Source organism: Cnephaeus nilssonii, assembly GCF_951640355.1.
Source record: "Cnephaeus nilssonii genome assembly, contig: SCAFFOLD_101, whole genome shotgun sequence".
In the NCBI taxonomy this organism is placed as follows: Eukaryota; Metazoa; Chordata; class Mammalia; order Chiroptera; family Vespertilionidae; genus Cnephaeus; species Cnephaeus nilssonii.
This window is the reverse complement of record NW_027645480.1, coordinates 114,386-127,924: the sequence shown is the minus strand read 5'-3', so window position 1 is coordinate 127,924 and position 13,539 is coordinate 114,386. Positions and strand designations below refer to the sequence as shown.

At 64.7% G+C, this 13,539-nt stretch overlaps 1 protein-coding gene across 1 annotated transcript in view; it reads right to left on the bottom strand.

Moving 5' to 3' along the window:
• The window catches only part of AHNAK2 (AHNAK nucleoprotein 2), a 34,766-nt gene that overhangs the window by 13,480 nt on the left and 7,747 nt on the right, over positions 1-13,539 (bottom strand). The window contains 7 exon segments of the mRNA XM_079800910.1: positions 124-2,892; positions 3,714-4,043; positions 4,156-4,340; positions 5,295-5,436; positions 5,951-6,052; positions 6,514-6,612; positions 6,707-6,765. Coding sequence (XP_079657036.1) covers positions 124-2,892; positions 3,714-4,043; positions 4,156-4,340; positions 5,295-5,436; positions 5,951-6,052; positions 6,514-6,612; positions 6,707-6,765 — 3,686 coding nt within the window.

Here is a 13,539-nt window from a genome sequence, read left to right as displayed (position 1 = left end):
GTGGCCCTTGAACGTGGCCCCTTCTGCTTTGCCCTTCACTTCTCCAAGCTTCACTTCTCCCTCGGGGACGGTCACCTCCCCTTTGGTGCCCTTCAGGTCGATTTTGGGCCCCTTGATTTCCACCTGGGGGCCCTTGAAGTCTACTTTGGGCATCTTCATGCTGGGCAGGTGAACCCCAGGCATGTGCCCTTTGAGTCCAACTCCAGAGGAGGGTCCCTCGAGCTCTCCCTCAGGCAGGTGACCCTCTGGGAGCTTCACTCTCAGCTCGCCTGTCTTGATGTCCACGTCGGCAGAAGGCAGGTCAATACTGAGGTCACTGGTCTTGATGTCAGTCTGGATGGAGGGCAGGGTCACGTCTGCCTCAGCCTTTGGCAGGGTCACGTCCACTGAGGCCTCAATGGACTTGCCTGGCGCAGACATACCGAAGGAAGGCATCTTGAACTTGGGCATCTTGAACTTGCTGTCTTTTGTGGCCTCCTCTGTGTCCCCCACAATGATGTCTCCCTCCAGCTTGGCGCCCGGAGACTTAATGTCCAAATCTACACTAGGCAGCGAAACCTCCATGTCGGGGACGGTCACCTCCCCTTTGGCGTCCTTCAGGTCGAGTTTGGGCCCCTTGATGTCCACCTGGTGGCCCTTGAAGTCTACTTTGGGCATCTTCATGCTGGGCATCTGCACCTTGGGCAGGTGCCCTTTGAATCTCATTCCAGAGGAGCGTCCCTCAAGCTCTCCCTCAGGCAAGTGACCCTCCGGGAGCTTCACTCCCAGCTCGCCTTTCTTGATGTCCACGTCGGCAGAAGGCAGGTCAATGCTGAGGTCACTGGTCTTGATGTCAGTCTGGGTGGAGGGCAAGGACACGTCCACTGAGGTCTCAATGGACTTGCCTGGCCCAGACATACCGAAGGAAGGCATCTTGAACTTGGGCATCTTGAACTTGCTGTCTTTTGTGGCCACTTCTGTGTCCCCCACAACGATGTTTCCCTCCAGCTTGGCGCCCGGAGCCTGAATGTCCACGTCTACACTTGGCAGCGACACCTCCATGTCGGGGACGGTCATCGCCCCTTTGGAGCCCTTCAGGTCAAGTTTGGGCCCCTTGATGTCCACTTGGGGGCCCTTGAAGTCTACTTTGGGCATCTTCATGCTGGGCATCTCCACCTGGGGCATGTGGCCCTTGAACGTGGCTCCTTCTGCTTTGTCCTTCATTTCTCCAAGCTTCACTTCTTTCTCGGGGATGGTCACCTCCCCTTTGGCGCCCTTCAGGTCGAGTTTGGGCCCCTTGATGTCCACCTGGGGGCCCTTGAAGTCTACTTTGGGCATCTTCATGCTGGGCATCTGCACCTTGGGCATGTGGCCCTTGAATGTGGCCCCTTCTGCTTTGCCCTTCACTTCTCCAAGCTTCACTTCTCCCTCGGGGACGGTCACCTCCCCTTTGGCGCCCTTCAGGTCGATTTTGGGCCCCTTGATGTCCACCTGGGGGCCCTTGAAGTCTACTTTGGGCATCTTCATGCTGGGCAGGTGAACCCCAGGCATGTGCCCTTTGAGTCCAACTCCAGAGGAGGGTCCCTCGAGCTCTCCCTCAGGCAGGTGACCCTCTGGGAGCTTCACTCCCAGCTCGCCTGTCTTGATGTCCACGTCGGCAGAAGGCAGGTCAATACTGAGGTCACTGGTCTTGATGTCAGTCTGGATGGAGGGCAATGACACGTCCACTGAGGTCTCAATGGACTTTCCTGGCCCAGGTGTACCGAAGGAAGGCATCTTGAACTTGGGCATCTTGAACTTATTGTCCTTGGTGGCCACCTGCTTGCCCCCTAGGACGATATCACCTTGCAGCTGGGCCTCTCCTGCCTGGAGTCCCATCTCCACGCTGGGCAGCGACACCTCCATGTCGGGGACGGTCACCTTCCCTTTGGCGCCCTTCAGGTCAACTTTGGGCCCCTTGATGTCCACCTGGGGTCCCTGGAAGTCGACTTCGGGCATCTTCATGCTGGGCATCTGCACCTTGGGCATGTGGCCTTTGAACCTGGCTCCTTCTGCTTTGCCCTTCATCTCTCCCAGGGTCACCTCTCCCTCGGGGACAGCCACCTGCAACTCTCCCCCAGGGAGCTCGACGTCAGCAGATGGCACGTGGAGGCTACCCCCTCGGACGCGCATCTCACCTTCCAGGGAGGGAAATCTCGCCTCCCCTGTCGACTTGGTCTCGGGCATGTCCACGGACGTCCCCCAATTTGTCTCTGGCCTTGATACTCCGAAGGATGGCATCTTGAACTTGGGTATCTTGAACTTCCCATCCCAGGTGGCCACCTCCTTGTCCCTCAGGACAATGTCGCCCTCCACCACTGGGCCTGGAGCCTGGATGTTTGCCTCCAGGCTGGGCAATGACACCTCCATGTCGGGGACGGTCACCTCCCCTTTGGCGCCCTTCAGGTCGAGTTTGGGCCCCTTGATGTCCACCTGGGGGCCCTTGAAGTCTACTTTGGGCATCTTCATGCTGGGCATCTGCACCTTGGGCAGGTGCCCTTTGAGTTCGGTTCCGGAGGAGGGTCCCTCGAGCTCTCCCTCAGGCAGGGGGCCCTCTGGGAGCTTCACTCCCAGCTCGCCTGTCTTGATGTCCACGTCGGCAGAAGGGAGGTCAATGCTGAGGTCACTGGTCTTGAGTTCAGCCTGGATGGAGGGCAGGGTCACGTCCCCTGAGGCCTCCGTGGCTGCCCCTGAGGTGCAGAAGGAAGGCATCCTGAACTTGGGCATCTTGAACTTGCTGTCGTGGGCGACCACCTCCTTGTCCCCGAGGCTGAGGCTGCCCTCCGGCTTTGCCCCCCGGCCCCTCTCTGCTGCGGTCCTTGCGGGCTGCCTCAGGGCTCTGCGCTCTTTCCCATCGGCGTCCTCCGGGTCCGTCTGCAAAAGGACAGCCGTGAGTGTCTGTGTCCCAGGGTCTCTCTGTCTGCTTCCTGTCCCTGTGTCCCTGCCCTTGGCTTTGCCTCCTCGGGGGACCATCCGAACGAGGGCATTTTCCTCTCCTCCTCCCTGCCCCCCACGTCACTGTCCCCACTTTTGCTGTCCTCTCTCAGTCCTGCCCGGCCCCTCTGTGCTCTGGCATCCTCCCCGTGTGGGCCGTGCGCTGTGGGGACTCTATCCCCTGGGGTGTCTGGGCCCTGGTCCCCCTCCTCCGTGGCCGCAGCGGCCGGCTGCTCCTGCCTGGGCCCCGGCTCACGGGCCCTCCATTCCTGCTTCAGTGCCCAGCGCTTTTCCTTTGGAAAAGCTGAAGGTGGGCATCTGTAGGTGTGGTGTTCGGGTCTGGCACTCGGCTGGTGGGTCCCTGGGCGGCCTTACCCGCAGGGTCTTCCAGGGATAACCTGGCCATGCTCGTGTCCAGCCTCCGCCTCCCTCCCCGTGGTCCGCTCCACCTCATCCGGGGGCTGGGCCCACCCCAGCTGCCCCCTGGGGCACCCTCTCCCCCTGGCCCTTCCCCGCCTCTGTCTTCTTTCGGCGTCTGGGTGCCATGCCCGTCCCTCCCTCCATGCTCAGAACAGGTGTCCCCTCCGGGGTCTCTGCTGCCCTGCCCTCCCTGCTGCCCTGTGCCACAGCCCTCGTGTCCTACGGCTGTCACCCCAGGACCCTGCTTCCGCAAGGCGGGGGGTCTGGACCGTCCCACCTAGGGCCCCTCTGCCTCGGTGCCCCCCCCCCACCCCCGGCGATGGTCCCTTCCCGGAGCCCACCTTGAACCTCAGGTTCAGGAACCTCCTTCTCCGCTGGCTGCCGGCCCCTGCCATCCGCTCCCGCTCCTCCGCCAGGAACTGGGCCTCCGTGTCCGAGCTCGTGGGGGACCCGTCGGGGGCCTGGCCCCCCTCGTAGGCCTCGGAGGAGCTGTGCGACCTCCGGGGCCCTCGCTGGCTCCTTGTGGTTTGGAATTTGGGCCAGGACAGCCTCTCCCGCTGGGCCCGCCGGCCTCGGCCTCCCCTGGACTTGGAGATGAGCCGCTCTTGGTCCCCGTCTCTCTCCAGCGTCTTCACGGGCGTGTCTGTGCTCCCCTCGGCGACATCCTCGTCCTGAAACGCAGGGAGAGGAGCCTGTTGGAGCCGGGACAAGCAGTCCGTGGCCCTGGGCTCAGGGCCCCCCGCCTCCCCACCCCCGGCCTCCCTGGGGTCACGGCGGGCTCACCTGGGTCCCCGTGTGCTTTGGGGTGTGCTGAGCGGTGCTGGAGGCCCAGTCCTCGGCCCCTGCGGCTGGGAGCTTCCGTTTGATCTTGAACTGGACCTTGTACGGCTCTGAGTACTGAAGTATCTTGAGAGCATCCTCATAGTTAATGTGGTCAAAGAAGACAGTTGCGCTGAGCAGCTGATCCCCTAGACAGATTCAGAGTGGTCATGGCCATAGCTCCCCCAGGTTTGTCCTTGCTGGGACGGAGGGGCCTGGATGGGTGTGGAGGGGCCTGCAGGGGTGTGGAGGGGCCTGCAGGGGTGTGGAGGGGCCTGCAGGGGTGTGGAGGGCCTGCAGGGGTGTGGAGGGGCCTGCAGGGGTGCGGAGGGCCTGCAGGGGTGTGGAGGGGCCTGTAGGGGTGCGGAGGGCCTGCAGGGGTGCGGAGGGCTGTGGAGGACCTGCAGGGGTGCGGAGGGGTGTGGGAGGGCCTGCAGAGGTGTGGAGGGGTGCGGAGGGCCTGCAGGGGTGCGGAGGGCTGTGGAGGACCTGCAGGGGTGTGGAGGGGTGTGGAGGGCCTGCAGGGGTGCGGAGGGGTGTGGAGGGCCTGCAGGGGTGCGGAGGGGTGTGGAGGGCCTGCAGAGGTGTGGAGGGGCCTGCAGGGGTGTGGAGGGCCTGCAGGGGTGTGGAGGGGTGTGGAGGGCCTGCAGGGGTGCGGAGGGGTGTGGAGGGCCTGCAGAGGTGTGGAGGGGCCTGCAGGGGTGTGGAGGGCCTGCAGGGGTGTGGAGGGGTGTGGAGGGCCTGCAGGGGTGCGGAGGGGTGTGGAGGGCCTGCAGGGGTGCGGAGGGCCTGCAGGGGTGCGGAGGGCCTGCAGAGGTGTGGAGGGGTGTGGAGGGCCTGCAGGGGTGCGGAGGGGTGTGGAGGGTCTGCAGGGGTGTGGAGGGCCTGCAGGGGTGTGTGCACAAGAGGGAGTCGCCACATGCCCAGCCCTTCCCTCCATGGAGCCCTGCGCGGGCAGGCGTCGCGCCCCCCCCCCCCCCCCCGCCCGTCACAGGGGAGAGAGCCCAGCATGGGGGCGACATCCTGAGCTCCGGGCTGGCCTGGCCCCTGCAGACCCGCCCATCCTGCTGGGGACCAGGGGAGCAGGGACGCGACCAGGGCACCTTCTCTCAGGCTGAAGAGCTTGGCGGCCGAGGAGCCCTTCAGCACTTGCTTGACAAAGATGCCCTGGTCCCCGCCGCCCGTGACGCTGTAGCCGCTGGCGCCGGCCTCCACCTCGGTCTTCAGGGTCACCTCGGTCGCCTCCTGCGTGGACGGAGCAGAGCACACGGGGCCGGGGTGAGCGCGTGCCGTCCTGCCCTGGGCCCAGTGCCGGGGCTGCCTCCTCCGGGACAGAGAGCCCAGGCCTGCCCGCCTCCAGCGCAGAGGGCACGGGCAGGGCACCGCCAGGGACCCCATGACAGACAGGCGGCCTCAGGGCAGGGCCCCTCCTCTCCGGGAGCCCACAGAACCCGCACCTTCCCCAGCCTGTGCAGCAGCCCCACCCGCACGCGGCGGAGCGGGGAGGTGTGTGCACCCCGGTCCCCGGCCCGCAGCCTGGCCCGGCCCCCGGAGCCCCGACCCCAGGCCTGACGGGGTGCCCGCCCAGCTGCCGGCACCGCTCCTCCTGCTCTGCCTGGGCCTCTGCTGGCCGCCCTCCCCACGGGGTCAGAGGCAGCCTGTGAGCAGAAGGTGATCTGGGGCTGTGGGTGTTAGGCCTGGAGCCCTGTGGGGGATCCACCTCCCTGACCCCCCCTCCCCCCGTTCCCACCAGACCCACCTCCGAACGGCTCATCCTGGAAAACGTCCGTGAGTCCCCGGAATCCCGCTTCCACCAGGACCTCCGTCGCCCGGAGGAGCCTGGCCTGCTCTGCGTGTCTTCCTACGGCCACAGACAGGGTCACCCTCCTGCCCCGCCCGGGGACCGAGTGATCTGGGGAGGCAGGAACCCCCGGGCGGGGCTGCCTGCAGAGGGGGCTCAGGGCCTCGGCTGTGGGACACCACCTGTTTCCTCCCCTGCCGCCCACAGGAGCATGAGGTCTGCTCCTCACACGCATGCACATGCATGCACATACGGGCACACATGCATACATATACACAAATGTACATGCACACACATATATGTACACACGTGTGCACACACCACCTTGACCAGCTGAAGGGAGGGGTGGGGGCAGAGAGGGCGGCCGATCAGGCACAGCCGAGACCCTGGGCGGGGCGGGGGGCGGGGGGGCTGGGCAGACACGCCTGTGAGCTGCCCGTTCAGGGCGATGCGGGAGGAGAGGCGGCCACGGGCCCCCTGGAGCCTTCCCCCAGCCCGGGGTCTCCGTCCAGCGGCCTTACCCGGAGTCCGAAGCCGGCGCCTTCAGTCACGCATTCGTAGACAGGCGAGGAGCCCTGTGGCCGGGGCCGGATGATCTCCTCCCCGGGCCCTTCAGTCACCTGGGGGCGGGGAGAGAGTGGGGTTACCTCCGCCGGGCCCTGCCCAGGCCCAGGGAAGGGGTGCGGAGGGCGGTGTCCCTGGGGCCTCACGTACAGAGCGGTCCTCCTCGGTGTCCGCGTCCGGATCCTCGGCCTGCAGCTGCCGTCCAGACACTGCGGAGAGAGGCTGGGTCAGTGAGCCTGCGGGGGGGGGGGGGGGGGGGGGCGGGCGGGGCAGGCGGGCACCTGGCGGTGGGGCCTGGGGAGCAGGTGTACATTCAGGGGGGGGGTCGCCCCGTCCTGGACGCTGAGTCCAGGGGGGAGGGGAGGGGGGGCGGGGCAGGCGGGCACCTGGCAGTGGGGCCCGGGGAGCAGGTGTATATCCAGGGGGGGTCGCCCCGTCCTGGACGCTGAGTCCGAGATCACAGGCGGGCGGGGCAGGGAGCCAGAATGCGCGGAGCTCAGACAACGCAACAGACTTCACAGGTGTCTCCAAGGAAGTGGCTAAACCAACTCATCCCAGCCCCAGGGGAAGCCGAGCAGCGCAGGATGCAGCCGGCAAGGCCCGGCGTTGGGCAGAAACCGCGGCAGGCAGAGGCCGCGGCCGGAGCGGAGCAGGGCCGGCCTGTCTCCGGCCCACAGGCCTCAGGGCAGCTGCACATCTGCTCGGGAGGCGGCCGGGCAGCTGGCAGAGGCTGAGGGGGCAGAGGAGGGCCTGTAACACTTCCAGCAATAAAGGTTTAAAACAATAAAATAAGAATAAAGTGATCGAGAACGGACTGGAAACCTGAAAAATAAAATAAAATTGTCCAAAAAGCTAAGGGAAAGCATGTTAAAGGATTCCTGGGAAAGAGATGGCATCCGTGAAGGAAGACGGTCATAAAGAAACAGAAATTATGAAAAACAAAAACCCCGCGGACAGCCCTGGCGTTGAAAATTCACTCCGGGACCGGACAGCAGAGCCAGGTGCCTGAAGCCCTGGCCGTGCGCTCATTGGTTCGAGCGTCAGCCCCTGGACCCAAGGGCCTCGGGTTCAATTCCGGACAAGGGCACGTTCCTGGGTTGCAGGCTCGATCCCCGGCCCAGGTGGGGGTGCGTGTGCGAGGCAACCCATCGATGTGTCTCTCTCACACTGATGTTTCTCTCACTCTCTCCCTCTCCCTCCCTCCCTTCCACTCTCTCTAAAAGGTAATGGAAAAATATCCTTGGGTGAGGATTAACAAACAAAAAAAATAATAAACACATCATGCAAACCATAAGCCCATTAGAAAAAGAGGCTAACAGCCCTAGCCGGCTTGGCTCAGTGGATAGAGCACCAGCCTTCGGACTGAAGGGTCCCAGGTTCAATTCCGGCCGAGGGCACATGCCCGGGTTGTGGGCTCGATCCCCAGTGGGGGGCATGCAGGAGGCAGCTGATCCATGATTCTCTCTCATCATTGATGTTTCTAACTCTCTCTTCTCCCTTCCTCTCTGAAATCAATAAAGAAATATATTTTTAAAAAAAGAAAAGAAAAAGAGGCTAATAGTGGAAATAAAACGGAATACAAATAACATCTATAATATGCTAATTAGACCAGACATCCTTCCAGACGACCTTCTGGATGAAGCAGGGGCTGCGAGGGAAGCCCGGGTCCCAGGTGCCAGAGGGAAGCCGGTGCCAGCAGCCAGGGAAGGAAGGCCTACTCTTGCACGAATTTCGTGCATCGGGCCTCTAGTATTACATATAAACATATAGGATGTATACATAGTATGTATGTTACTGTGTGATTATGTACGTAAATATATTAATTAATCCTAAAAACCAGGTACGGAAAGAGGAGCGGAGAATGGATGGGATAAAATAGGGAGCAATTAGCAAGACAGTAGGATTTAAACCAACCATATTAACAATTATGTTAAACCTAGGGGGCTTAAGAGTTGAGACAAAAGGTAGAGGTTGTCAGATGAGATAAAGAAGCAAGACCTAGCTGTATGCTAGAACTAAATATATACAGATAGATAGGCCGTTTTACAGTGTAACCAAAGGAAAACAAGAATAAAAAATAAAAAGGTAAAACCAAAGAAATTATGTGTACATACAGTGCCATGGAGAATTATATTTCATAATGATAGATAGGGGGTAATTAATCCAAAAGTCATAATAAACTGTCAGTCTGCGACCTCGGGAGCGTCCCAGGTGCGAATGGCCCGTGTGGGTGGAGCAGCAGGGACCACGGGAAGGGCGGCCCCTCGAGGGGCGGGTGTCGGTGTGATTGGCAGGGCAGGGGACAGCAGACGGTAGAAGGACGGGAGGGTGTTGGTGTGATTGGCGGGGCGGGTGTCGGTGTGACTGGAGGGGCGGGTGTTGGTGTGATTGGCAGTGCGGGGACAGCAGACGGTAGAAGGAAGGGGCGGGTGTTGGTGTGATTGGCGGGGCGGGTGTCGGTGTGACTGGAGGGGCGGGTGTTGGTGTGATTGGCAGTGCGGGGACAGCAGACGGTAGAAAGATGGGGCAGGTGTTGGTGTGATTGGCAGGGCGGGGACAGCAGACGGTAGAAGGACGGGGCGGGTGTTGGTGTGATTGGCAGGGGCGGGTGTCGGTGTGATTGGCGGGGCAGGTGTCGGTGTGACTGGAGGGGTGGGTGTTGGTGTGATTGGCAGGGCGGGGACAGCAGACGGTAGAAAGATGGGGCAGGTGTTGGTGTGATTGGCAGGGCGGGGACAGCAGACGGTAGAAGGATGGGGCGGGTGTTGGTGTGATTGACAGGGGCGGGGACAGCAGACGGTAGAAAGATGGGGCGGGTGTTGGTGTGATTGGCAGGGGCGGGTGTCGGTGTGATTGGCGGGGCGGGGACAGCAGACGGTCGAAGGATGGGGCGGGTGTCGGTGTGATTGGCAGGGGCGGGGACAGCAGATGGTAGAAGGACAGGGCGGGTGAGGCGCGTCCTGTGGCCGTGCCCAGCGTGGGCCGACCGGCGGCCACACCTCCAACACGCACCTGATCTGTGTACACCCGCCCGGAGTCTAGAACATGGATGGGAAAACGGGAGGACAAACGGGCAGCCCCCCAGCCCCCCAGGGGGGCTCGCTCCGCTCAGGGACCGCCTGTAACCCGCGCAGGTGCGCACGCCCTCAGCCCCAGGCGCCGGGGACCACGTGCCTGACACGCGCTCGTGCTAAGGGCACCTGGGACCGTCGCCAGGACAGACCACATGCGGCTCATGGACGATGTCCCAGCCCGGGCGGGCCTGGCTCGGTCGGTTGAGCGTCGTCCCACGAACCAAAGGTGGCTGGTGGGAATCCTAGCCACGGCGCATGCCCGGATTCCGGGCTCCATCCCCAGGGGGGCGTGCCGGAGGCAGCTGATCCATGGTTCTCTCTCATCCCTGATGTTTACATCTCTCTACCTCTCCCTTCCTCTCTGAGATCAATAAAATATACTGGGGGGGGGGGGATGGGCAAAAGATTTGAGCAGACACATCCCCGAAGATGCACCAACAGCACCAGACGGGACGCAGTCGGCATCGGTAGTCCTCGGGCAAATGCGAATTCAGACCGAGGGAACAGACAAAACCCCAGGAGCAGGCAGACAGACAGACAGACAGACAGCAGGCTGCGGGAGATGGCAGGTCCTTCAGGAGCCGGGACCCCCCCTCCCCCACCGCCCGCCTGGCACCCAAATGGAACCGTGCTCCTGGCGACCCCACGTCGGCCACAGGAAGTGTGCGCTTCCCGTGAGAGGCAGAGCCGAGGGCCTGGTTTCACCATCAGGCCCTGGCCGGTGGCTCAGTGGGTAGAGCGCCGGCCCTCGGATGGAAGGGCCCCGGGCCCCTTTGCGGTCAGGGGCACGGACTCGGTTGCAGGCTCCTCCCCGGCCCGGGCCCTGGTCGGGGTGCGTGCAAGAGGCAACCCATCGGTGTTTCTCTCTGTCTTTCCCTCTCCCGTCCGCTCTCTCTAAAAACCAATGGGAAGACATCCTCGGGGGAGGATTTACAACAACAAACACAAAACCAATCAGACTTCGTGGAAAGGGCTTGGGGCGCGGGAACGTCCTTAACCAGGACCCGAGTGGCCGGAAAGCCAGCTGAAGCCGGAAGGAGCTTCTCGGAGTCAAAGGGCGCCTCCGAGGGGGTGAAGGTCAAGCCATCCCTGGGCGAAGAGACGAAATGGTTTACCAGCCCCCCGCCCCGCCCCCCCACACCCCCTCCCCCAGTGCGCAGGGAGCTGCACCCCAAAGGGAGACATGGCAAAACTGAAAAACGGGCAGGAGAACACCGAGCCGGCACCGCACAGAGCCGTCCGGGGGCAGCAGTGGGAGGGGGAGCTCGGGGAGGCTCAGCTGGCCCAGGGGGGGCTCAGCACCCCCAGGCCTCAGGACACGCCCATTCGCTGTGAGCAGGGGCGCCCGCTGCAGGCGGGGGGGGGGGGGGGGGGGGGGGCGCCCCGCGCTGGAGGAGCGGCAGCCTCTAACAGACGTTCCGGCAGCCGTTTAAGCAAACAGCACCCCCTGCTCCGTGGAAGTGGAGTGAGGAACCTGCACGCGTGACGCCGACCCACCGACCCGTCTGAAAGCTCCGAGGAGCAGCCGCGGCCCGGGAGACGCAACGGTCTGTGCTGACTCAGCCCTCAAACCTGGCCCCCATCCCTCCACTCTGCCCCCCGCCCAACCCACTAAGCTCCCGTCAGCCCTGAGCACGCCGCTGGGGATTGGGGGGCGGGGGGGCTGTCCCTCCAGAGCAGACGGGAGGGCCGGTGCTGGGGGGGGGGGGCGAGTTTGGCAGCTGCTCCCTGGCCCACTGGCTGGGTGACCCTGAGTGAGCCTGTCCCCCTCTGAGCCTCGATTTCCCTGGCACTGTCCCAGGCCACCCTGGCCACGGGGGGGGGGGGGGGGGGCGGGGAGCAATGGGGAGGAGCGAGCTTGGGGAGCAGAGAGAGTCCTGGACCCCGATTCTGGCCTAGTCGGGGAGGGGTGGGAACTGGACCCCATCCTGTGGAGCCTGCCCGGCCCCCAGCAGCTGATCCCAGGCTCTCCCCTCACCCATCCCCACAGAGAGTGAGTGGGCAGGCGATGAGGGAACTGAGGCTGCAGAGGGGAAGCCGCCTGCCCAGGGCCGGCCAGCAGGGGGGCCCGCTGGGCTGGGCAGAGGAAGGTGCTGGCCGGGGCCAGGGCTCGGGCGGCCCAGCGGAGGGTGGGCGGTCTGGGAGGGCTCGCAGCCCAGAAACCCGCCCCCCTCCGCGGCGTGGCGCAGCCTCCGCGGCCTGACTCTGAGTCACAACAAAACAAGCCGTGACCGCCTCCTGGGCAGGCAGCCTGGCAGGCGTCCGGGTCCCGAGGGGGGCGGCGCCCGCACAGACCTGGGAGAGGCCCTGGGACCCCGGGCAGGGGGTGGCTCCCGGCGAGCGGGGCTTCGGGCTGGGCGCCGTGCGGGGGGCGCCCCGTGCAGGGGGCACCGCGGCGGGAGGGCCCCTGAGAAGCTGTACCCCAGATCTGCTCCAGGAGCATCGTGGGCGACAAGGGCCGGGAGGGCGGTGTTGACAGCTGGAGGCGGGCACACCCCGGCTGGGAAGCTGAGGGGGGAGGCTCCTGCTCCACGCGGGCCGGTCCACCCTCACGGCCACCCCCTCGCGGGCCCTCCGCCGAGCCCTCTGCACGGGCAGGGAGCAGGCTGGGCCAGTGTGGGGGGGCCAGGCTGCAGGTTCAAGCTCTGGGTCCCTCTGCGCCCCTGAAGGAGAGCCGGCGCCCAGGGCACCCACAGGAAGGAGGAAATGCTGGCTGCCCGGCGAGGCCACGTGCCAGGCCCCACAGCCCTGCGGAGGGCGAGGAGGGCGCCCAGGCCCCGGGCATCTCGCGGCCGTCCCTTCCTGAGGGCGCCACCCCTCCGCCCCAGCACAGGGCACCCCACCCGCAGCCCAAAGTCCCCTCAGACAGTGAGGGTCACTATAAGGTCACCAGAGCCCCCTGCACAGGGAGGGTGTGGAGGTGACAAGCCCCTCCCCCCTCCTCCTGTGCTCCGCCATCCAGCCCGCCCCCACCCTCTGCCGCCTCAGACGCCACCTGATCAGGCCGTAAACAATCCAGGGAGGAGGCCCTGGACTTGGGGTGCATGGAGGTGGGCACCCCTATAGCCCAAAAGCTGCAGTCCCAGGAATTGGAATCCTTTGGGGGCGGGTCCCAGGAGGGGGCTGGAGGGGGCAGAGCCCAGGCATGCGGGGAGCCGGTGAGGTGGCCCCCCCACAGCACCCCAGCAGCGCCCAGGTGGAGGCCTGTGGGGCGGCAGTGTTGCTTAAACAAAACCCCCGTTTGCATCCAGCCCCTGGCCCAGCACCGGCCTCCAGGGGGGCCAGGTGTGGGGGCGCATTTGCATGTTCCCCGGGCAACGGCGGGCGTGAGACCTGCTGGGAGGAGGGCTGCCAAGGGGGCCCAGGTGGTCTGAGAGGTCCGGGGGCGGGGGGACAGGGGGGAGAGGGGTGGACAAGTGTGTTTGGGCCTAGGACCCTGCTTCGAGCTCCGGCGCACCGTACCCCCCGTGGGCTCACCCCGGGACCCGGCCCCCCTCGTCCTGGAGCTGCGTGAGGACAGTGCTGGGCTGACGGTCATGAGACCTTCAGACCCGGGCGGCACCCCCCCCCCCCCCGCTGTCTCTCGAGATAACTGTGGCCAGGAGGTGCCCCCGGGCTCCAGCGGGGCCGGGACCAGCCTGGGTCCCCGAGATCTGGGGGGGCTCGTGCCTCCCCGCTGCAGCCCTCTCAGCGGCCCCTGTGGTCAGCCACCCCATCAGGGCTCACAGGGGACCCTTTCCACGGCACCCCTCAAAGCTCCCTGCTAGCCCTGACCAGTGTGGCTCAGTGGATAGAGCGTCGGCCTGCGGACTGAAGGGTCCCGGGTTCGATTCCGGTCAAGGGCATGTACCTTGGTTGCGGGCACATCCCCAGTAGGGGGGTGTGCAGGAGGCAGCTGATCGATGTTTC